The sequence below is a fragment of the Epinephelus lanceolatus genome, chromosome 5 (genome assembly GCF_041903045.1).
Source record: "Epinephelus lanceolatus isolate andai-2023 chromosome 5, ASM4190304v1, whole genome shotgun sequence".
Lineage (NCBI taxonomy): Eukaryota > Metazoa > Chordata > Actinopteri > Perciformes > Serranidae > Epinephelus > Epinephelus lanceolatus.
In genome coordinates, this window is record NC_135738.1 from 8,215,001 (window position 1) to 8,237,419 (window position 22,419).

The window sequence follows — 22,419 nt, forward strand, 5'->3', positions numbered from 1 at the left end:
GTCTCTGATCTGAGCTGCTGTTAACTTGCCATTTCTGAGGCTGGTGACTCGGATGAACTTATCCTCAGAAGCAGAGGTGACTCTTGGTCTTCCTTTCCTGGGTCGGTCCTCATGTGTGCCAGTTTTGTTGTAGCGCTTGATGGTTTTTGCGACTCCACTTGGGGACACATTTAAAGTTTTTGCAATTTTCCGGACTGACTGACCTTCATTTCTTAAAGTAATGATGGCCACTCGTTTTTCTTTAGTTAGCTGATTGGTTCTTGCCATAATATGAATTTTAACAGTTGTCCAATAGGGCTGTCGGCTGTGTATTAACCTGACTTCTGCACAACACAACTGATGGTCCCAACCCCATTGATAAAGCAAGAAATTCCACTAATTAACCCTGATAAGGCACACCTGTGAAGTGGAAACCATTTCAGGTGACTACCTCTTGAAGCTCATGGAGAGAATGCCAAGAGTGTGCAAAGCAGTAATCAGAGCAAAGGGTGGCTATTTTGAAGAAACTAGAATATAAAACATGTTTTCAGTTATTTCACCTTTTTTTGTTAAGTACATAACTCCACATGTGTTCATTCATAGTTTTGATGCCTTCAGTGAGAATCTACAATGTAAATAGTCATGAAAATAAAGAAAACGCATTGAATGAGAAAGTGTGTCCAAACTTTTGGCCTGTACTGTATATACACATATACATATACATACATACATATATACATATACATACATATATATACATATACATATATATACATATATATATATATATATATATATATATATATATATATATATATATATATATATATATATATATATATATATACATACATATATATATATATATATATATATATATATATATATATATATATATATATATAACACTCTAAACACAAGGTATATCTATATATATATATATACAGTACAGGCCAAAAGTTTGGACACACCTTCTCATTCAATGTGTTTTCTTTATTTTCATGACTATTTACATTGTAGATTCTCATTGAAGGCATCAAAACTATGAATGAACACATGTGGAGTTATGTACTTAACAAAAAAAAGGTGAAATAACTGAAAACATGTTTTATATTCTAGTTTCTTCAAAATAGCCACCCTTTGCTCTGATTACTGCTTTGCACACTCTTGGCATTCTCTCCATGAGCTTCAAGAGGTAGTCACCTGAAATGGTTTCCACTTCACAGGTGTGCCTTATCAGGGTTAATTAGTGGAATTTCTTGCTTTATCAATGGGGTTGGGACCATCAGTTGTGTTGTGCAGAAGTCAGGTTAATACACAGCCGACAGCCCTATTGGACAACTGTTAAAATTCATATTATGGCAAGAACCAATCAGCTAACTAAAGAAAAACCAGTGGCCATCATTACTTTAAGAAATGAAGGTCAGTCAGTCCGGAAAATTGCAAAAACTTTAAATGTGTCCCCAAGTGGAGTCGCAAAAACCATCAAGCGCTACAACGAAACTGGCACACATGAGGACCGACCCAGGAAAGGAAGACCAAGAGTCACCTCTGCTTCTGAGGATAAGTTCATCCGAGTCACCAGCCTCAGAAATGGCAAGTTAACAGCAGCTCAGATCAGAGACCAGATGAATGCCACACAGAGTTCTAGCAGCAGACCCATCTCTAGAACAACTGTTAAGAGGAGACTGCGCCAATCAGGCCTTCATGGTCAAATAGCTGCGAGGAAACCACTACTAAGGAGAGGCAACAAGCAGAAGAGATTTGTTTGGGCCAAGAAACACAAGGAATGGACATTAGACCAGTGGAAATCTGTGCTTTGGTCTGATGAGTCCAAATTTGAGATCTTTGGTTCCAACCGCCGTGTCTTTGTGAGACGCAGAAAAGGTGAACGGATGGATTCCACATGCCTGGTTCCCACTGTGAAGCATGGAGGAGGAGGTGTGATGGTGTGGGGGTGTTTTGCTGGTGACACTGTTGGGGATTTATTCAAAATTGAAGGCACACTGAACCAGCATGGCTACCACAGCATCCTGCAGCGACATGCCATCCCATCCGGTTTGCGTTTAGTTGGACGATCATTTATTTTTCAACAGGACAATGACCCCAAACACACCTCCAGGCTGTGTAAGGGCTATTTGACCAAGAAAGAGAGTGATGGAGTGCTGCGGCAGATGACCTGGCCTCCACAGTCACCGGACCTGAACCCAGTCGAGATGGTTTGGGGTGAGCTGGACCGCAGAGTGAAGGCAAAGGGGCCAACAAGTGCTAAACACCTCTGGGAACTCCTTCAAGACTGTTGGAAAACCATTTCAGGTGACTACCTCTTGAAGCTCATGGAGAGAATGCCAAGAGTGTGCAAAGCAGTAATCAGAGCAAAGGGTGGCTATTTTGAAGAAACTAGAATATAAAACATGTTTTCAGTTATTTCACCTTTTTTTGTTAAGTACATAACTCCACATGTGTTCATTCATAGTTTTGATGCCTTCAGTGAGAATCTACAATGTAAACAGTCATGAAAATAAAGAAAACACATTGAATGAGAAGGTGTGTCCAAACTTTTGGCCTGTACTGTATATATATATATATATATATATATATATATACCTTGTGTTTAGAGTGCATGAAAAAATTAAAACTCACCTGGAAGAAAACATGAATGTTTTTAGTCCTATTTAGAACATGAGGGAGTGGTGCACTTCAGCCTCTTGTGGCCAAAAGGAGTATTACAACAGCTATCACTTTTAAAAAAAAAACTTTTTTTCTCTGTTTCACAGTTGGAAAAATTTTTTTAAGGAATTTAGAAAGATTATCCTGTCAAAACATTTTTAAACACAGGACAGAAAACAATTTAGATCAGACTTAGAAAATGAATCACCCTAACTGTTTTTCCTCATTTGCCTCTCAGGGCCTCCGTACTGAGCACACTAATTTGAAGAACGTATTTACAGCAAAACAGGATCATGTGGCGTCTCCATCATCACCACAACACATCCCGTGAAATTCAGACACACAATCAGAAACAGTGAGCATTTTTGTCATCTGAGTATTTATTCTGTCAATTCATAAACTGAACACAGTTTAATACTCTTAAATCAAATACTGGACAGAATCTTTGGAAAAATCCCACAGCTTAATTCTAAAAAAATACATTCATAAAATAGAAAAAAAATCCTTCTCATTTATATTGACACATTAGCCCTAATGTATGACCATTTAAGTAAATATTAAATAAATAAATACATAAATAAATGTGCCTGTAAAATTAATAAATATGGCTATGAAATCCTAAAATAAATTAATAAGGCAATAAAATAATAATAATTATCAATAAAAGTAGTCCTTTCAAAAATGGCCTTTAAAAAATAAAAATAAAAACCTATTTATTTATTCAATTATATTGACTCGTTTATGTATTTACATTTATTTATATATATATTATTACCTCATATTTACTTTTCAGGATGATTTCATACCCATATCATTCATTTATGTATTTATATATTTAATATTGACTCACATTCCACATGAGTTTGAACTCAGAAGTTATTAACACTACTGTAAGGATCAATTATTGACTGATCAGGACTCACTGGTTGCAAATCCCAAAAGTGTTCCCACACTTTAACAGACTGTCATGACTCTAATATTTCATCTTCTTCTTTTTAATCAAACCTTCCTCCTTCACAAGGAGACGTTAAAGTGTCTGAATAACAGTTATAATGTACCGTCCAACACTGATGACATCACAAAGATCAACACTGATCAATCATTTACATTCATTATTAAAGCTGAAATACAAAATGATCTGCAGCATCAAAATACACCAAAGTTAAAGAACAAAAACTCTTCATTTTATCCCTGAAATACTGTGTGTTATTTTTCCATAAATTCCATGAATTGTTAATTTAGATTAAAAAAATTAGAGTTAGTTTTGTGGGGTTTTATTCTTTGCTTGATTCATGGAGGCTCTGGTTAAAAAGGGGGCGGGGCAGGGGGTGTTAGTGTAATAGTGTTGTTAAAGGATAAATTCACATTTTTAAACAGGAAGATATTCTGTCGTCAACGGTCTCAGTTAGACAATTTAATACATTATCTCTGTATGTGTGTATGCGTGTGTCCTCAGGATGTTGGTAGGACTTTAATCCCGTCCATGTCCAGCTCCACTGAGTGAACACTGAAGTCTCCCAGACCCTAAAAGAAACCAACCAGATTCTGTATTTTTCTGTGTTCTGTTATGAAATGTATTTATTGTATTAATGTTTCACCATAGTAAATGGAGGTGTATGTGATTCTGAGTTTCGTAACTTACCGGTGTGTTGTGGAGGACCTGCAGCACTGCCTGCTGCTGTCGAGGCTCCCGGGTCAGCAGGTAGAGGAAGCCCCCACCTCCGGCCCCAGCCAGGCTCTGACCGAGGACCAGCGGCCTCAGGGCGTCCATCATGGCCCTCACTGACGCCGGCTCACAGCCAGGAGCCATCAGCTTCTTCTGCTGCCACGAGCGGTCAAGACACAGACCCAGTCTGGACAGAGAACCTGAGGGGAGTGGGAGAAAATTCTAGAGAAGGACCTCACACCTCTGATCAGCCAACAAAACTAAATGCACCTTCCACTAACAAATAATTACCACGCTCACTTAGGAGACTGGGAGTGGATACCACTTCATACCTTTGGCACAGCTTGTAACGTGTCATCTTTTGTTATAGAGCATCTTTGGTTGTATTTCTGTATGTGACAGATAACTAAGGATGTCCTGAAAGTGTAGTTTGAACTCTGGTATTAACTTTGTTCTGATGTATTAAAGGGACAGTGTGTAACATTTAGGGGGATTTAGTGGCATCTAGTGGTGAGGACTACAGATTGCAACCAGCTTAAACTTCTACCGGTTAAAATAACTTCAGTGTTCCGTTTCAGATTCAGACAACTTTATTCATCCCACCAGAGCCAATTTGTTTGAACAGCCTGCCTCGCACACATACTATAAAATACAGTAACATGTAGACACATAAACAAATAAGAAATAAATCATTGCTCGGGAGGTTTTAAGCCGGGGCTGAATTAGGCTCTGGGACAATCTGTCCGAGAAAATCAGGTCAGCTGAGTCAGTGATCTCTTATTGGTCCCTTCTTAAAACATACTTTTATCCTGATTGTACTAAAATTTTTAAGTTAATTTAAACTGTCTTTTATTTCCTTAGTTTTTATATACCTTAAATACCTAGTGCTTTTTATCAGTTCTTTTAAAAGTTGTTGTTTTTATGTCTTGTCTGTTTTAATTACTGACATGTAAAGCACTTTATAAATAAAGATTATGATCGTTACATGATTGTAGTGTTTTAAACCCTTTGTTAATTTGTTTTTTTTGTGTATGAACCTAGTTCTATTGATTTAATTGTATGGAGCTGGTGTATTTATACACATACAGTACAGGCCAAAAGTTTGGACACACCTTCTCATTCAATGTGTTTTCTTTATTTTCATGACTATTTACATTGTAGATTCTCACTGAAGGCATCAAAACTATGAATGAACACATGTGGAGTTATGTACTTAACAAAAAAAGGTGAAATAACTGAAAACATGTTTTATATTCTAGTTTCTTCAAAATAGCCACCCTTTGCTCTGATTACTGCTTTGCACACTCTTGGCATTCTCTCCATGAGCTTCAAGAGGTAGTCACCTGAAATGGTTTTCCAACAGTCTTGAAGGAGTTCCCAGAGGTGTTTAGCACTTGTTGGCCCCTTTGCCTTCACTCTGTGGTCCAGCTCACCCCAAACCATCTCGATTGGGTTCAGGTCCGGTGACTGTGGAGGCCAGGTCATCTGCCGCAGCACTCCATCACTCTCCTTCTTGGTCAAATAGCCCTTACGCAGCCTGGAGGTGTGTTTGGGGTCATTGTCCTGTTGAAAAATAAATGATCGTCCAACTAAACGCAAACCGGATGGGATGGCATGTCGCTGCAGGATGCTGTGGTAGCCATGCTGGTTCAGTGTGCCTTCAATTTTGAATAAATCCCCAACAGTGTCACCAGCAAAACACCCCCACACCATCACACCTCCTCCTCCATGCTTCACAGTGGGAACCAGGCATGTGGAATCCATCCGTTCACCTTTTCTGCGTCTCACAAAGACACGGCGGTTGGAACCAAAGATCTCAAATTTGGACTCATCAGACCAAAGCACAGATTTCCACTGGTCTAATGTCCATTCCTTGTGTTTCTTGGCCCAAACAAATCTCTTCTGCTTGTTGCCTCTCCTTAGCAGTGGTTTCCTAGCAGCTATTTGACCATGAACGCCTGATTGGCGCAGTCTCCTCTTAACAGTTGTTCTAGAGATGGGTCTGCTGCTAGAACTTTGTGTGGCATTCATCTGGTCTCTGATCTGAGCTGCTGTTAACTTGCCATTTCTGAGGCTGGTGACTCGGATGAACTTATCCTCAGAAGCAGAGGTGACTCTTGGTCTTCCTTTCCTGGGTCGGTCCTCATGTGTGCCAGTTTCGTTGTAGCGCTTGATGGTTTTTGCGACTCCACTTGGGGACACATTTAAAGTTTTTGCAATTTTCCGGACTGACCGACCTTCATTTCTTAAAGTAATGATGGCCACTCGTTTTTCTTTAGTTAGCTGATTGGTTCTTGCCATAATATGAATTTTAACAGTTGTCCAATAGGGCTGTCGGCTGTGTATTAACCTGACTTCTGCACAACACAACTGATGGTCCCAACCCCATTGATAAAGCAAGAAATTCCACTAATTAACCCTGATAAGGCACACCTGTGAAGTGGAAACCATTTCAGGTGACTACCTCTTGAAGCTCATCGAGAGAATGCCAAGAGTGTGCAAAGCAGATATCAGAGCAAAGGGTGGCTATTTTGAAGAAACTAGAATATAAAACATGTTTTCAGTTATTTCACCTTTGTTTGTTAAGTACATAACTCCACATGTGTTCATTCATAGTTTTGATGCCTTCAGTGAGAATCTACAATGTAAATAGTCATGAAAATAAAGAAAACGCATTGAATGAGAAGGTGTGTCCAAACTTTTGGCCTGTACTGTATATATAAACCCTGTTGTGGTAAAGGCTCTCACCGTCTGAACAGGCTTTAGCACATTCCTCTGAGTTGGCCACCAGCTGCTGGGCGTTCTGGACCATCGACGGCAAACGGCTGTACCAGCTACGAACTACATCCTGTAGACAAAACCACAATCATCAGTTCATACATTAGTATTATAAAATAGCTGCTTAAATATCAGATGTTTTTAGTCGGCATGCTGACTGGTCTGAGTACTCCAGTGTGAACACAATACACACTTAAAACCTTGTTGTAATCAGCGTGCAGTCTAGTTTTATTTTGGAGTCAAAATAAAAGACTCCATGTGGACACAGACAGTGAGACTACAGACTGATAGACAGACGGACGGACCTGCAGCAGGTTGCGAGCCAGGCGAGTTTTTCCGGTGTACACCAGCAGGAGGTGCTGCTCCAGAGAAACCAGGAAGTCCTCTGGAAGACTGAGATGTTCCACCTCCACCTGCAGCGGCAGAGATGCTCTGGAGCGTCCCACCTTGATTCCACCCACCAGACCTCCCACCTGATCCTGCCAGCCTCCACCTGCAGTAGGAGAAGTTTAGCCAATCAGAGAGAGGCAGCAGATGAGGTTTTGTCTCAGGACATGATCTAATAACTAAAGATGTACCTGTGGTGAGAATCTGCTCCAGGTAGAGGACAGCGTGGATGAGAGAGTCTGTGTCGTAGGTTTGACCGGTGCACCTGTAGACTGCGGCTAACAGCGCCCCCGCCAGGATACTGCTGGTACCTGCAGGACAAGAACGGATCAACCTCTGACCTCCTGATGTTTTCCTTTTATTATGATGACCCCTGATAGACATTTAGACTCAAGATCAATTACATCATAATGTTACCAAAAAAAACTGTAGCTGAACTATCTTAACTGTTACAAAAGAAAATATTTATGGTTTCAAATCTGTTCTGAAATGTGATGACATTTAAATAAATGTCTTTCTCTCAAGTCAGAAACATGATAAACACAAAATCACTTTAATTTTTTTTTTTATATTTATTTCTTCATAGTTTCAAAGCAACAGTGTGTGGTTTGTCTGTTCAGGGCTACTGTAGAAACATGGCGGTGCAACATGGCAATCTCCACAGATGAGGACCAGCTCCCTATGTAGACATAAATGGCTCATTAAAAGGTAACGAAAACACAGCGATTCTAATTTTCAGGTGATTATACACTAAAGACACATACTTGTTATATTACATTCCATATCTGCCAATATATCCCCCTAAATCCTACACACTGGACATTTAAAAGTGTGACAGTTAATGTTTCTTACCCAGTCCAGATCCAGTGGGCAGCACCGACCAGCTGTGGAGCTCCACCCCTCCTTCCCACCCCTGCATCAGCTGATCCCCCAGAGCATGCTGGGAGGAGAGAGACACCAAACCACTGCACACACACACTGCCTTCAGCAGCGCTCCTGTAACACACACATACACACACCCATATATGAGCATGAACACACAGGAAAACTTCCTCTGAACCTGTTGTAGTCCTTTAATCTGTACCAGGTGCGTGAGGCTGACAGTAGTCCCTCAGGTCATCCAGGCTGTCACAAACCGTCTCCGTGGAAACCCCACTGTCACGCCCTCCAGTGTGGCTGACCAGCACGAGGCGGGGCTCTCTGATGCGTCGAGCCCGGGCACCAATAGGACGCTTCCCATCAACTTTCACTGCGACGTTGGTCACAGAGCCGCCGTGCTCAAAGGCAATGGGCGGCGTGTCGCTCCAGCCACCTGAAACATGAAGATGCTGCTGAGTTTACAACAGGTGAAGGATGTGATTACAGTGTTTAACTACTCGTCAGTGGAAACAGTTACACTGTAAATCAACTGGAGCGTTCAAGAGCTGATATCTGATCAGGAAAGTCGAGATGAAAGACAAAAAGACGAAAAACGAACTACAAAAAATCCTTCAAAATATACTTCTGGTGGTATATAATATATACCAGTGGTTCCTAACTGGTCCCGCCACGGGGTCCAGGTTGTTCCTTAGTTCAAGGTCCACACAGATTTATACACTCAGCTCCATATTTGTGTTTGGCCATGTCATCAAGCTTGCTGTCTCTGTGGGGTAGCTGTTTGTTGGTCACTAACTCTACAGAAGGAAACAGCACCTCAAAATAACTGCATTATTTTTTTGCATAACTGCAAATAAACTGCAGTGCACAAACACCAAAGATATGTTTAAGGTAATTTAAAAAACTACAAAGGTATTCACATCCATCACTTATGTAAAAGCACCAAACCACACTGGACCTTTAAATAGAATGAAATTATTATTTTCCATAGACTCACCTGCCAGGTCAAGTCTGGCTGGACACTCCACTTCCTGCCACTCCTCAAGGGGCGGGACCTCACCTTGGCCAATGGAGATAAACCTCTGCGATGACATCACAGCTTGTCGTAGGAGCACCTGTCCAGCACCTTCGTAGTGCCGCGCTGCCCGAACCAGCAGGTCGGGCCTGTAGGGGGCAGTCACAGTAAAACACAGGTCATCTAACATCATTAAAGTCCTGACAGAAAACCAGGTGAGTGTGACGCTCACCTGCTCAGCCAATGAGCTCTCTGCATAGCCAGGGCGTTGACCCCGCCCCTCAGGTCACCCTCCTCTAACAGGAGGTAGGCGGAGCTCCAGGCCTCGTTAGCAGCCGGCCCGCTCCTCAGGCCTCCCTTCCCCCCCGCCATGCAAACCAACACATCAGCAATACAGGAGAGGCAGCGAGCGGCCACACCCAGCTCTGCACCTGACCCCACTCCTGACTCCGCCTCCTGCGTCCTGCTACCTGCTGCAACTGGAAGAAAAGAGGAGAAACAAGAAGTTAATCAAATAAATAAACACAAAATAAAGTTCAAAAACAGATTTCTGAGTAAATAAAATAGAAGATAAAATTATGAATAGTAATAAAACATGGCATGAACATAACAGAAGTATTTTTTTGTATATTTGTTTTGAAAACTTTAAATAAAGTTGATCATTATTGTTGTTAATGTTGTGACTCACTGCTGTCGAGTGTCTCCAGCAGCGCCCCCTGTTGGCCTCCCAGCACCGCAGCCCTGAAGCAAGGCAGGAGGCAGACATCTGAGCGACTCCTCATAGCATCCATCACTCTCCTCCTCCCTGCCAGGAACAGTAACTCCTCCCTCCACCGCAGCTCCGCCTCCTGGCAGGTGAGCGACATCACCTCCTTCAGAGAGAGCCTCCACGCCTCCCTCCACCTCCGCAGGCAGCCGGCACCACCCAGCAGCCAGCCGACACCTCCCTCCAGACCCACAGCACCGTCTCTGGGGTGGAGGACGGGGAAGAGTCGGGCCTCCAGGAGGGAGCGCTGTTCTCCTCTCACCCACAACTCCTCCGGCCTGAGAGGAGAGGAGAGGAGAGGAGAGGAGAGGAGAGGAGAGGAGAGAGGACATGTTGAAGAAAGATCTTTTCATTTCTGTTAATGTGAAATAATATTTTAGTATAAATAAATAAAAAATAAGTACATATTTAAAAACATAATAAAATAAAATAAGTTAAAATAAAATAAAATAAGATAACATAAAATACAATAGAATAAAATAAAATAAGATAAAATAAAATTAAATAAGTTCAAATAAAATAAATAAGATAAAATAAAATAGAATAAAATAAAATAAGATAAAATACAATAAAAGTAAAAATTAAAAAATAATAATAATTTTTACTATTTGTTTGGCTTTTTCTTCTGTTCTACATTTTATTTTAAAAGATACTTTACCAGGTAACTCTTGGATGTTTATTTGTGCTGAAAATACATAAATTAATATTTATCTTATGGCCTGTTGAATGAAAATAGGTAGAGTCTTACTGGATTCCTGTTCTGCTGAAGAAGAGACTCCATCTCTGGTTCAGGAAGGAGGCGCTGCTGTCATCACAGGAGACCTGAGGAGGAGGAGATTCCATCACATCCTTGTGTCTCAGTTCTATGATTTTCTGAAATTTACTACAAAAATATTCAATTCATGGTCCAGAACCTGTTTTACTTGAACACTAATTTATTTTCTTTAAGTGTCTTTCGATTTAATACCTTTAATTTTGTGGGTTGCGACTTAATTTCACCTGGTTTTATATCAGAATCAGGTTTATTGCCAAGAAGGTTTTCAAGGAATTAGTCTTGTCGTTTGGTGCTTAACAATAAAGAAAATAAAGTGTTAAAAGCAAAGTAATGTAACAGTCAAGAAACAAAGAAAGAATTGAAAAACTGATGATAACAATTTTAAATAGAAAATATGTACAACATATCTGTTCTTTTAACGAAGAGCTGAACAGTTTTGCGCAGGACTGTGCAAAAGTTCACAGTATAAAGTATAGAGTATATGTGTAATGTGCAGTGATGATAATAATCCAAAAGATGTGTGTTAATGTAACACACTGTGACAGATGAGGAGACTTTAATATATATTGTCTTTTATCTCATGTTTTCCCCTTTACTTCTTTTTGTAGCTTCTATTTTGAAAAGTAAAGGAAATTAAAAATAAAGTTTTCTTGCTGAGAGCCTCTTTAAAAAGCAGTTAAATAAATTAAATGTTAAATAAAGTATGGAGTATGGAGTTAAATATGAGAGTTAAAGTTCATGCTTGACCTCGGACACAGATGGAAAAAAAATCTACCTGACTAAAGGTCCACTTACTTGCTTCTTTCAGTGCTTTTAACAGCAGCTCAGTCTTCTTCAGTGGACGAAGACCATCGCATGAGTTTAATTTTTGTTTCTTTTTACCTCCAGGTCGTCCTGTGCTCCCGTCACCGTGTACACGTTCAGCTTCAGCTCCCCCACCGCTATTCGATGTTCCTGGATGATGATGTCATCGGCCAGCTGCAGCTGCCTGATACACTGTGATGTCATCAACTCCAGACCCGACAGTAAACAACCAGACGGGACCTCCAGAGGACCCTGATGGAGAGGTCAAAGGTCACAACTACGGTGAGATAAAACCAGTAGTGGAGGTGGAGATCCTTTACTGCAGTAAAAGTGGGAATACCACAGTGTAAAAATACTACAAGAAAAGTGCTGCACTGAAAATGTTCCCTCAGTAAAAGTATGTAAATATAATCAAGCTTCCTCCTGCGTGGTGATACGTTTGGTGGGTGTAGTTGGGAGGAAAGAAAATAAAATCTAATTCCATTATATTAGAGAGAAGGCAGTTGATATCTCCAACACTGGGCAACTCACACCAAAACTATTTAGACTGAATAACAGCACTACAGGTAAGACAAAAAATATGTAGTTTTGATTTTGGGGTGAACTGTCCCTTTAAAGCTGCATTTGAACAGCAGCAAACTCTCCTGACCTGCAGGTGACAGTGTTGCACCACCACTCCAGTCGCCACAGTAACGTCTCCCTCCAGGACGCTGTTGATCACTCGCCCTCCTTCATCCACCTGGCTCTGTTTCTGAAACAGGAAACAGGAAGTCAGGTAAGAATGGACTGGGGATGTCGTAACGTGATGATGCACACTGAAGAACAGGAAGTGTCTCACCTGGATGTGAGACAGAGTGTTTTTGTCCGTCCAATCACGGCTCAGTCGCTCCACGTGATGCTTCCCAGACAGGGTCAGGTAGTCATAGCGACCGCCGGGGACGTAAACTGTCAGAGTGAGAGCAGAGATGAGGGTCTCATCAGGGAATAAAACAAATAAAGGTTCATTTTAACCTGCAGGATTTATGACATCACAACTAGAGTAGCCAATCAGGGTCCAGTGTGAAATTAAAAGCCTCCAAGTAACAAACACTGAGACTTTACAGTGAGGAACATCTGAGATCCTCTGCTGGAGTAAAACTAGTGATACCACAGTGTAGAAATTCACATTCCTCCACTGCATAAAGGGACAGGTGGAGACACCCACCCAGACTGAGTGGAGCTCCTCTCAGGATCCTCCACAGCTCTGTCCTGCCGCTTCTCACCATCGCTCCCTGTGGTCCAACAACTGAACTGCAGCCTGCTCTCTCTCCGCTCACAAACTGATCCTGAGTCAGATCTGAGCAGAGACACTTCAACATGTCCAGGAACAGAGAAACCTGGGGAACGATGAAGAGGAAAATGAAAGGATGAGAGAGGAAGACTGTTTCAGATCAGCTGTCCAACAGGAAATTAATTAATGACCGCACTGATACATCAGTATAATCTCAATATGTATTTAAGACACACAACATGTAAATTAAAAAACAAACAAACACAAGAATCAAAACAGGAATCTACTGTCCCTTTTTTCTACATGATCAGTTAACAGACAGACAGATACCTGGAGGGGCGGAGCTCCAGAGTCCAGGCCCAGGTAGGTGCAGCCGTCCAGAGGAGGAGTGACGTGAGTCTGCAGCAGCTTCTCTGATACAGACCTGCTGAAGAAGACTGGACCCGACACCTGCGCACACACACATTATTATTATGTCTGCAACCAGATCAAGCTGAGATTAAACATGATCAAATATGACTTCTGCAGGAATTTCAATCAAGTTTTGGTATTATCAGACTAGATTTTTGTTTCGCAGGTTATCATTTGCAGATTATCCCGTAATCTCGAGAAAATAAAAGTCATTTTCCTCGTGATAATTTCCCCAAATGCCTCCCCAAAAAACAATTTCACCCCCCTGCGACCCCCAACAGGATAAGCAGTTACGGAAAATGAATGACTGAACACTTATTTAATGTTGACTTAAAAGTCATTCCATAGATTTGGGGTGGACTGATAATAAAATAGATAAAATAAATCTGTATTTAAAATAAAGCAGCTACAGCAGATGTCCTCAGTACCTGCTATCTTTATTGGTTGTAGCGGGAAGCAGGACTCACCAGTGGCACTTTCCCATCAGGCATCACAGCCTGTTGAATCTGCTCCTTTGTTCCCTTATAGATGATGTCTCTGACCCGACCCTGGGGGACAAAACAAACGCACCTTCAGTCTGGTGTCATTCAGTGACAGTGAATAGCACAGAAAAGTGATTAAACATAATTCAAAATGTTTCACTCTGGAGTAAAAACTGTAAATAAAATAAAGGATAAAAAGAAGTGAGTTTAAGTAAAGTGAGTACCTGTTGGTCGGACAGGTAGACGCCGTGATTGGCTGCGTAGGAGACGTCGCCTGGCAACGCCAAAACCCGAACACCAGAGAAACCCTCCCAGGACAAAACTACACAGACAGCAGACAGTTCTGACATGTATCTCTGATATAACTGTCACTGAGGTTAATCATTAATGTAGTGTGAAATTATTAGTGCTACTGTTTAATATAGGCTGAGAGCCAATTTATATCCATGAATGATACAGATTAGCAGTATGTTTGATTTAATTTAATTCATAAAAGATATCTGCCAGACAATCAGAAAATATGTATTTTCAATGCCATGGTAAAACTGCAGCAATGATCAGTTGTAACACTCCAACTTCGGTAAGTTATATTTTAACAAGCTCACCAAAGTCCTGAGGGATGCTGAGGATCATGTCTGTGCTGCAGACCCAAACACCAGGAGGGGAACCAGGACAGATTTGGGTACTGAGGCAGTCCAGCAGTAGGTCCAGGCAACACAGCGGAGCCTGGACTCTCTGGTTGTGTTTCTCTGAAGGCAGCCAGCAGAACGCTCTGCTGCAGGAGCTCCAGGGGAAGTCACGACCCTGCAGCAGGAAAACAAAACATGAGCACAGACTGAAGAGGACAAAACAACATCTGGAGAAGTAAAGGTGGTGCTGCTGGACTCACTGTGTGGAGGATGAGGATGTGAGCATCATCCAGGACGTCAGCTGTCACCACCTGAGGAAGAGCGCGACAGGGAATAGTTAAAACATTTGATCCTTCTCTTTGTTGGACATCACAGTGAACTCAATATCTTTAAGTAATCATGTGTTGCAGCGTGATCAGTCAGAGCTGTGTGAACTCACAGTGTATCCTGCTCTGTTGCTCAGGTGTTCAGCAGCGACCAGCAGAGCGTTCAGCGTTGCCCCTCCGCTGCCCAGCGGCTCCTGGCGGTCCCGCACGGTCAAAACCAACGCACCCTGAGAGATGGAGCCACGCTGCTGCCGCAACTCCAGCTCTGAAAAACACACACAAACTGTCTGTTTAAATTGTATGTAACATTTCTGTAATGCTCTTCTAAGGTCGTTATAATCTTCTAAAGGTAGTTCAGGAATGTTGCAGCCAAAACAGATTTTAAAATAGGAAAAACATAATCTGAATGTTCCAGCAGCTATAATCAACTGTTGGGTAAATATACTGTAAACATAAGACGACACATTAAAGGTCCAGCGTGTAGGATTCAGAGGTGTCTAGCGGCGACGTTGCAGGTTGCAACCAACTGAAACTTTTACCATATGACAAGCATGTAGGAAAACTACGGAGGCTGATGTGAAAATGCAAAAACTCAGTTGGCCCTGTCTAAAGCCACCAAAGTGCACCTGAGCAAGGCACCTAACCTCCAACCGCACAGCCCACCTGTCCAAGGCAGCGCACTATATTTTCTTCTTCTATCCTCCTCTAATCCAGTGACAGTTGTCTATACATTCATAGGTACACTGCAAACAGGAGTTGCTCACAGATCATTAAGTTCACTTTGAATGGAGACTGTTATGACTGAGTGTAGAGTAATATAGGCTAAAAAAACTGTACCTTCTTGAAGCTGTAATTCAAAACAAGTCTACCTTGAAACAGTCAAGTCCATGTGAACAATGGAACAGGTTTTTCTAGCTGCCATCGCTCCTCTCGTTAAAATACAGTTGTTTTCACAAGCACAGTACTCTGCAGTACTCCTGGTTATAAACTGTAAAACTGACGGAGTGTCCCTTTAAATGTTTATAAAGTTCACTAATCTGTTGCATGTATTGTTGTGTCAAAAACCATCCAGCCACAAACCAAAGTGAAATCCATTGTAGTTCATTTTAACCAGCAGTGTTTGACATGTTTGATATTTATCCAGCAGCAATGGAAGAAGTACTCAGATCTTTTATTGAAGGCAAGTTTTGATCCACGACTTTTACTTGTAACAGAGTATTTCTACCCCGGGGTATTTCTACTTCAGTAAAAGTACAAAGGCATCTGCATCAAATTACACTGAAAGCTCCAAAAGTAAAAAATACTTCTGATAAAGAATGGCCCGTCTTATAACAATATACATTACATTATTAAATTATAATTATTGACGCATTCATGTGTTCATCACTTTAATATTGCAGGTGATAAATGAGACGCTCATTTTAATTACTTTACATACTGCTGAGTAGATTAATCTATAATAATACATCTAATACATCATCATTTGTCAACAGACTGTTAAGAATTGGTTATATTTGGTATTAATCTGTAAAAAAAAAAAAAATATATATATATTAAGAAAATATGATGCAGTAAAAAAAAGTTGAGTAGAAATATAAATAAATTAGCATAACATTTAAGTACTCAAATAAAGAACAAGTACCTCGAAAATGTATATAAGTACAGTTGAATACTAGATATGCTGTGTTACATAATTTAACTAACATTTTACATTTTTCCAACTTTCAGATGAAATAAATTGTTGATCTTTGAGACATATATTACCTAATAAATGCTTTAAAAATAATTTAAATGCAATATATTTAAAATATTTTTCACCTAAAAAGGGTATTTAACCGATTTTAACACATAAATACATTCAAATAAAATAATAATAATAATTCTGTCCATCAGCGTCTAAAGTTCAAAGATCGTATACAAACCACATGATCACTTCCTCTCTGGAAGGAGTGGATCGTCTTGACTACAGTGAACTAAACGTCAAAGATCGTACAGAGGAACAAGATGACCCTCACCTCTCTGGAAGGAATAGACGCTGTCTTTGTGTTGGCAGGTCAGAACCACCACCGTCCACCTGAACCCGCCGCGGTCAGACATCTTTCTGACGGCTCCCAGTTGATTATGAACCAGTTACACCAGTTCACAGCTCTTAACTGACACTACAGTTAAACCATTACCGGACATGATGGATCACTTCTGACAGCGGACAAACACGGGCAGCAGGGCGGAATTAGCCGAGCAGGACACGGGAGAAAAGTAAACTAAAGGACCCAGAGCAGTTTACCCTGCTGGAGACGATAAATCAAATTCACATAAACGATTTGCAGGAGCTAAATTTACACAGCGGTGCTATTTTCTGACTGTTTACTCGCCACGTTAGCTTAGCTTTGACCGCGCGAGCTTCCGTAGCCTACAGACGTTTGATTTTAACCTTTGGATCTTTCGACGAGGCGGTGAGCTAATGGATAAACGCAATAAAACCGTGTTAAGCTAGTTAGCTGCTTTGTGGAGAGTTACGTGAACGTTAAAGAGATTTTAAGAGCAGCCTCGGTGAAAATTATTGTTTATATGAAGCGTCATATTCTAATAAATCAATCTACCACAGACTGAATAATCTCTTAGGGTCCTAAATGAGGTCTACTTAATATCTGTGCCGGGACATCCCGGCAAGGCGGAGCCTGCGCTAAAAACAGGAGGCTTGTGATCAGATTCACAAATAGGGGTGGAGGACATACTCAGAGCTTTTACTCAAGTTAAACTAGTAATCCTACATGGATAAATACTCTATTACAAGTAAAAGTCCTACTTTAATTCAAGCACAGAAGTACTACAAACTAAATGTACTTAAAGTACTCATCATGCAGAACAGTTGCCCCTGTCAGTGTTATATTATTCTGTATTAAATTACTGGATAATCAGATTACTAACACTGATGCATGTATGTTTAAATGGCATTTTACTACTGTAGTTTATCAAGTTGGAGCTAATCTTAACTCATTAATATATGTTTGGTAGTTTAATCTATAAATGCACTGCAGTAACATGTAAATATTTACCTGAGATGTAGTGGAGTAGAAATATAAAGTGGGATAAAATACCAGATACAATAAATACAGCACTTCATCTTATTTACAAAAAGTTTAGTTTTATTTAATTGAGGAAGTGATTTTACTCATAGACTTATTTTTGTGAGGTCCAACCAGGAATCAAGTCAACTCAGTTTGTTTTATATAACCCAAAATCACAAATTTGTCACTATGGAGGCCTCCTGCAGTAACTCTTTATACATTAATATAGTTATGGGAAGGTCCATGTTCAGTTTTATCAGTTGTAATTGTTTTTTGTTTATTTATTTTCTGAATCAAGACTGAACCAGGACAGGGTTCATCTTTGCTCCTCCAGTAATACCATGTTGAGTTTAGACAGGCGTGTCAAACTCATTTAAGTTCGTGGGCCGGACCACTGAAACCACTTCATAATAACCTATAATCAACAACCCCTTCAAATGTTTCCCTTTCAGTAGTGTAAAGAAGTACAAGCACATTCTGAAAATGTTCATCCATTTACAAAATCAATGATGAACAGCCTGCAAATCTTGAGAAAAATTCAATGATATGTCAGTTTTTCCTCAGTCGGTCTACTATGCATTTTTTTTCTAAATTTTTCAAGCTGTTGGAGAAGCAGATGTCATCCCCTGCCTTAATATCCATTTCTAACCTGAGGTTTTATCAGTGCCTCAGCAACAGGGCTCCACCCATTTTAAAACAGAAGTCTGATATTGTATTGAAACTGCTAGTCAATGATATTTTGCAAAATGTTCAACATCCTTAAATACGACCACAACAGGTATTGGTTATTTCAGAGAACTGTATTCAGCACAGGATGGAAAAGCCTCTGAGGCAGCATTTTACATGAAGTGCCGTGCATCAGCATTAGGTGTGCAAAGTCACCTAGTGGGCCACATTGGACCTTTTGGAAGGAGTTTCTCGTTTTATTTTTTAAGAAAATATTTAGACAAATCGTAGCCTCTCAGATATCAGGCTTTGTCCCTGTTTTTCCTTCATCATATGATAAACTGAATATCTTTGGGTTTTACCTGATGGTCAAATGAAATGCGGAATTATATGAATTCACTTTAAGAGAAATAAATTCACTATTTTTGGACATTTCATAAACAAATAACCTTCAGATTTATTAATAATGAAAATAGCCTGGATCTTGTTTTCAAACCCAAAGCAAACATTTGTTTAAAGCAACACATCAGAGCGGAAACTGCAGGTTAAAAACATTAAAAAAAAGTTTAATGAACTATACAAATTGAATTCAGCAATAATTATATACAGATGTACATTAGGATCCCATGAAGGAGAAATTGAACTGACAGTCAGAAATATTAATTCATCATCTTCATTCATCGTCCTCCTCGTCCTCAGCAGGCAGCGGTCGGGACCTGCACACAGCAAAATAAAACAATCGATTCATCAGACAACTATGATCAATTAATTTACTATACAAAAAGCAAAAGGACTTAATACCTGAATTCGTTCATTATAAAAACATTTCAACAAAACACCAACATAAAAATGCTAATTTTACATTCAATTCAGAAAAACTTATGACCAAACATTTGGTTCCTCTTTTAAGTACACAAAGGTTCAATCAGTTATTTTACAGATTATTTATGTGTAACTTGAAACCTCTGAGATTTGACAGTAGATGAGTCCTTAAAAACATAAAAATCTCTTGTTTTAGCTTAAACACAAATCTGTGATCAAATGCAACATGCGACCAACTCAATCTAATTTTACAAATGCAACAATTAGTCAATTAAAAGACATATTTTGATAATTTAACATTTATTTTCAAGCAAAAACACAACCATTCTCAGATTTGCTCTCCTCGCATAAAAAAATGCTGCATTTCTTGGTCACATTTGAAAGTAAATTGGACAAAATCTATCAGCAACTAATATTAACAACCATTAGGTGCAGCACTAATTATTTCTTGAGCGAAGTGGATTTTAATATCACATTGCTAGTGGCGTTAAAAAAAAAAAAAAAAAAAAAAAAGTCACAAGATGCAAATTTCCACTGACGGAATTCACCATAAAAGATCTTTTTAACTCTTCAAACTATTTTCATAATTAGCCGATTATTTTTCAAGTACAACTGCCCAGATCTCTTTGGTTGCAGCGTCTTAAATGTGAATATTTACTGTGTTTGTCTTCCATTAAAATTTACCAAGTGTTTTGGGGTTTTGCGCTGTTAGTTGGACAAAACAAGCAACTTTTAAATGTCACCTTGGTTATGTAAGACTCTCCTCATGCTATTTTAATTCATTATTTAATGGGGGGGGGAAAAAACAGTACTGATTAACCAGTAATAAGAAAGTGTTTGAGTTGTCTTCAGAAGAACAGTGCACCTGAAAATCTAACCTCTGGTGTCTTAAGCCTAAATTTACAAGATAAAACCAATGTATCCTAATACAGCGTTAACATACTTCCTGCTGGCCTTTGACACGCCGCTGCCTCCGGCCTCTTCACCATCCTCTACCTCCTGAGGCATCTGGTTCTCTTTCTCAATCTTCCTCGGGGGGCCACCGAAGAAGTCCCCGATGCCCTTCTGCCAGGTCGGCGTGGGACGCGGACACACAGGGTTACCACCTGCATATTTATTCTTTGCTGTGAATTAAAAACATCAAAATGTCAGTATCAACTCCGTCATATCAGGCACTGTGTATACACCGAGTGTGATGTTGTGTCAGGGGTGGAGGTGGTTGCAGTGACCTACCAGGTGTGGCTGACTGGCTGCAGGAGGCGGAGGAATTGGCTGTGCTGGAGCCCAGAGACTTCCGGGGTGCAGCCGCTGCAACAGCTGCAAATACAATCACATGGGATTGCAATGTTAAAAACATCAAAGGATAAAACTGGATCCAGTAGAGCCATGTCATCAAACAATATATCAGCTAAGATGACACTTGAATGCATCATGTGGGGGAACTGGATTGTGCAAGAGTTAGAGAGTAAAAGAAAAGCAGAGTACTGTTTGTTTTAGTGACTGAATAAAGTGGGCTTTTAAGAGTCTGTTCACAAGACAAAAAGAAGCCACAGTGTGAAATTGTTCGTCAGTGTCTGTATGTGAGCATTGGCACAATAAATAGACACTAAAATGAGTTTTTACACTCAATGATACCTGAACCAAGTTTTAAAGTTATGTTCTTATTAATTAGAGTGATGAACAGTGGGTGGATTCTATGCCGAATTTACCAGAAAACATCGTGGTTAAAAAAGATATTGTGCATTATGCTCTTTTACATATCTGCCATCAATAATTAACAAGAATGCGTTAAATTACGCAACTTTTTAAAGGGGTTTGGTGTGACGTCCGCACAAAGCGCTCTACGGCGCTCAAAACTGGCGCCACTTTGCAGAAAGAAGGCACTAACTTCTGGAAAAGGTCAAGTGTGTGTCATCTCGTCAGACTTATCTAAACATTGAAAGGAAAGTACGATGTTTAAAAAGGTACCACGTCGTTAAACAGTCTTTTAAAATAATCTCTTCGGCTGTGTAGGAGGAACCATGAACTCAGCCTCAGTGTTGGCGGGAGGCTGTTGTTCTGAAGACTGGTCCTGGATTTAACTTACTTACATATGCCTACTATGTTGACACACTAATATGTATGTTATTAAATAACTTAGTAGCATTTATGTCAAAGAAATGTTCGCGGGAAACATTTATGACAGTCTGCCCGCTCTGTCTTGAGATGTAACGTTAGTCTAGCGTTCCCAGCCCGCCAGACTCCGTAACAAAACAGACACACCTACGCACAAATTAGCATTTTTTTTGCTAAATTCGCAATAAATATCTGCGATATGTTACTGTACCTTTTCTGTATGTTGCGGGAACGCTGTCGGCTTTAGTCCTCACCATGTTGGTAGCGACCTGTAAAGTCAGATGATGTCTCAACACCAGCTACACTGACTGAGTGAACACGGTGAACAGTCCCGCCTTGGTTTAAAAAGAACAGCGGATGGGGCGGGAGATTTCTTCTTCTGTTCCTTTAATTCTGACAGTGATGGCACAATGCTGACCTCCTCAGGTGGATGGGTGTAATTACAGCTTTTATGGTAAAGGTAAATCACAGTTACACACTGCAGCATGAACTTCCCAGTTTTCTGTATTTTCAATGCACTACCAGTCTACCACAGTATTATATTAAATATTTTATTCTATTTCATATATATTATATTTAATTCCTATATTTTAACTGCTCCAACAACCAAAAGTAAAAGTACTTATTATGCAAAATGGCCCATTTCTGAAAATGGATGATATAATTAAATCATAAGTATTGATGCAGAAATGTGGTTAGGTTTTTATTAAGGTTTTTCTATTTTATGAACATCAACACAAAATAACAAATACAAAAAAAAACCCCAAAACAAATACATTAACACAAACAGCACAGACTAAACAAAAGCACAGCATTGTCGCTGCAGTCTTCGTAATATTAATCATTCAAAAGTCCATCAGCACAGCAGCGATCATACAAAAAGTCATCAGGTGACCTCATCAAGCCCGTAAGCA

General features: G+C 40.0%; 2 protein-coding genes across 2 annotated transcripts; both read right to left on the reverse strand.

Annotated features, from left to right (window-relative positions):
- Positions 1-3,011: 3,011 nt before the first annotated feature.
- On the reverse strand, positions 3,012-17,723 carry fcsk (fucose kinase). The gene is made up of 22 exons (XM_078167653.1): positions 16,850-17,723; positions 14,948-15,099; positions 14,769-14,819; positions 14,485-14,683; positions 14,104-14,201; positions 13,865-13,945; positions 13,317-13,436; positions 12,921-13,092; positions 12,555-12,661; positions 12,366-12,467; positions 11,795-11,968; positions 10,886-10,959; positions 10,060-10,415; positions 9,604-9,850; positions 9,354-9,520; positions 8,565-8,792; positions 8,333-8,476; positions 7,672-7,791; positions 7,399-7,586; positions 7,064-7,163; positions 4,292-4,515; positions 3,012-4,173 (listed from the first exon to the last, which is right to left on the reverse strand). Exons 1-22 carry the CDS (start codon positions 16,929-16,931, stop codon positions 4,102-4,104), a joined length of 3,258 nt encoding a protein of 1,085 aa, XP_078023779.1. The 5' UTR covers positions 16,932-17,723; the 3' UTR covers positions 3,012-4,101.
- Positions 17,724-19,113: 1,390 nt separating this feature from the next.
- pclaf (PCNA clamp associated factor) lies at positions 19,114-21,875 on the reverse strand. The gene is made up of 4 exons (XM_033635694.2): positions 21,717-21,875; positions 20,624-20,707; positions 20,334-20,514; positions 19,114-19,284 (listed from the first exon to the last, which is right to left on the reverse strand). Exons 1-4 carry the CDS (start codon positions 21,760-21,762, stop codon positions 19,242-19,244), a joined length of 354 nt encoding a protein of 117 aa, XP_033491585.1. The 5' UTR covers positions 21,763-21,875; the 3' UTR covers positions 19,114-19,241.
- Positions 21,876-22,419: the final 544 nt, after the last annotated feature.

What these genes read in the sequence shown, in the direction of transcription:
- fcsk (XM_078167653.1), bottom strand. Translation starts at nt 16,931, where the DNA reads ATGTCTGACCGCGGCGGGTTCAGGTGGACGGTGGTGGTTCTGACCTGC. An exon ending in ACATCCTCATCCTCCACACA is followed by an intron (nt 14,684 to 14,768) that starts GTGAGTCCAGCA and finishes TTCCTGCTGCAG; the next exon opens with GGTCGTGACTTCCCCTGGAG. An exon ending in AGGTCCTCCACAACACACCG is followed by an intron (nt 4,174 to 4,291) that starts GTAAGTTACGAA and finishes GGTTTCTTTTAG; the next exon opens with GGTCTGGGAGACTTCAGTGT.
- pclaf (XM_033635694.2), bottom strand. Translation starts at nt 21,762, where the DNA reads ATGGTGAGGACTAAAGCCGACAGCGTTCCCGCAACATACAGAAAAG. An exon ending in TCCCGCAACATACAGAAAAG is followed by an intron (nt 20,708 to 21,716) that starts GTACAGTAACAT and finishes TTGTATTTGCAG; the next exon opens with CTGTTGCAGCGGCTGCACCC. An exon ending in CAGCCAGTCAGCCACACCTG is followed by an intron (nt 20,515 to 20,623) that starts GTAGGTCACTGC and finishes TTTAATTCACAG; the next exon opens with CAAAGAATAAATATGCAGGT.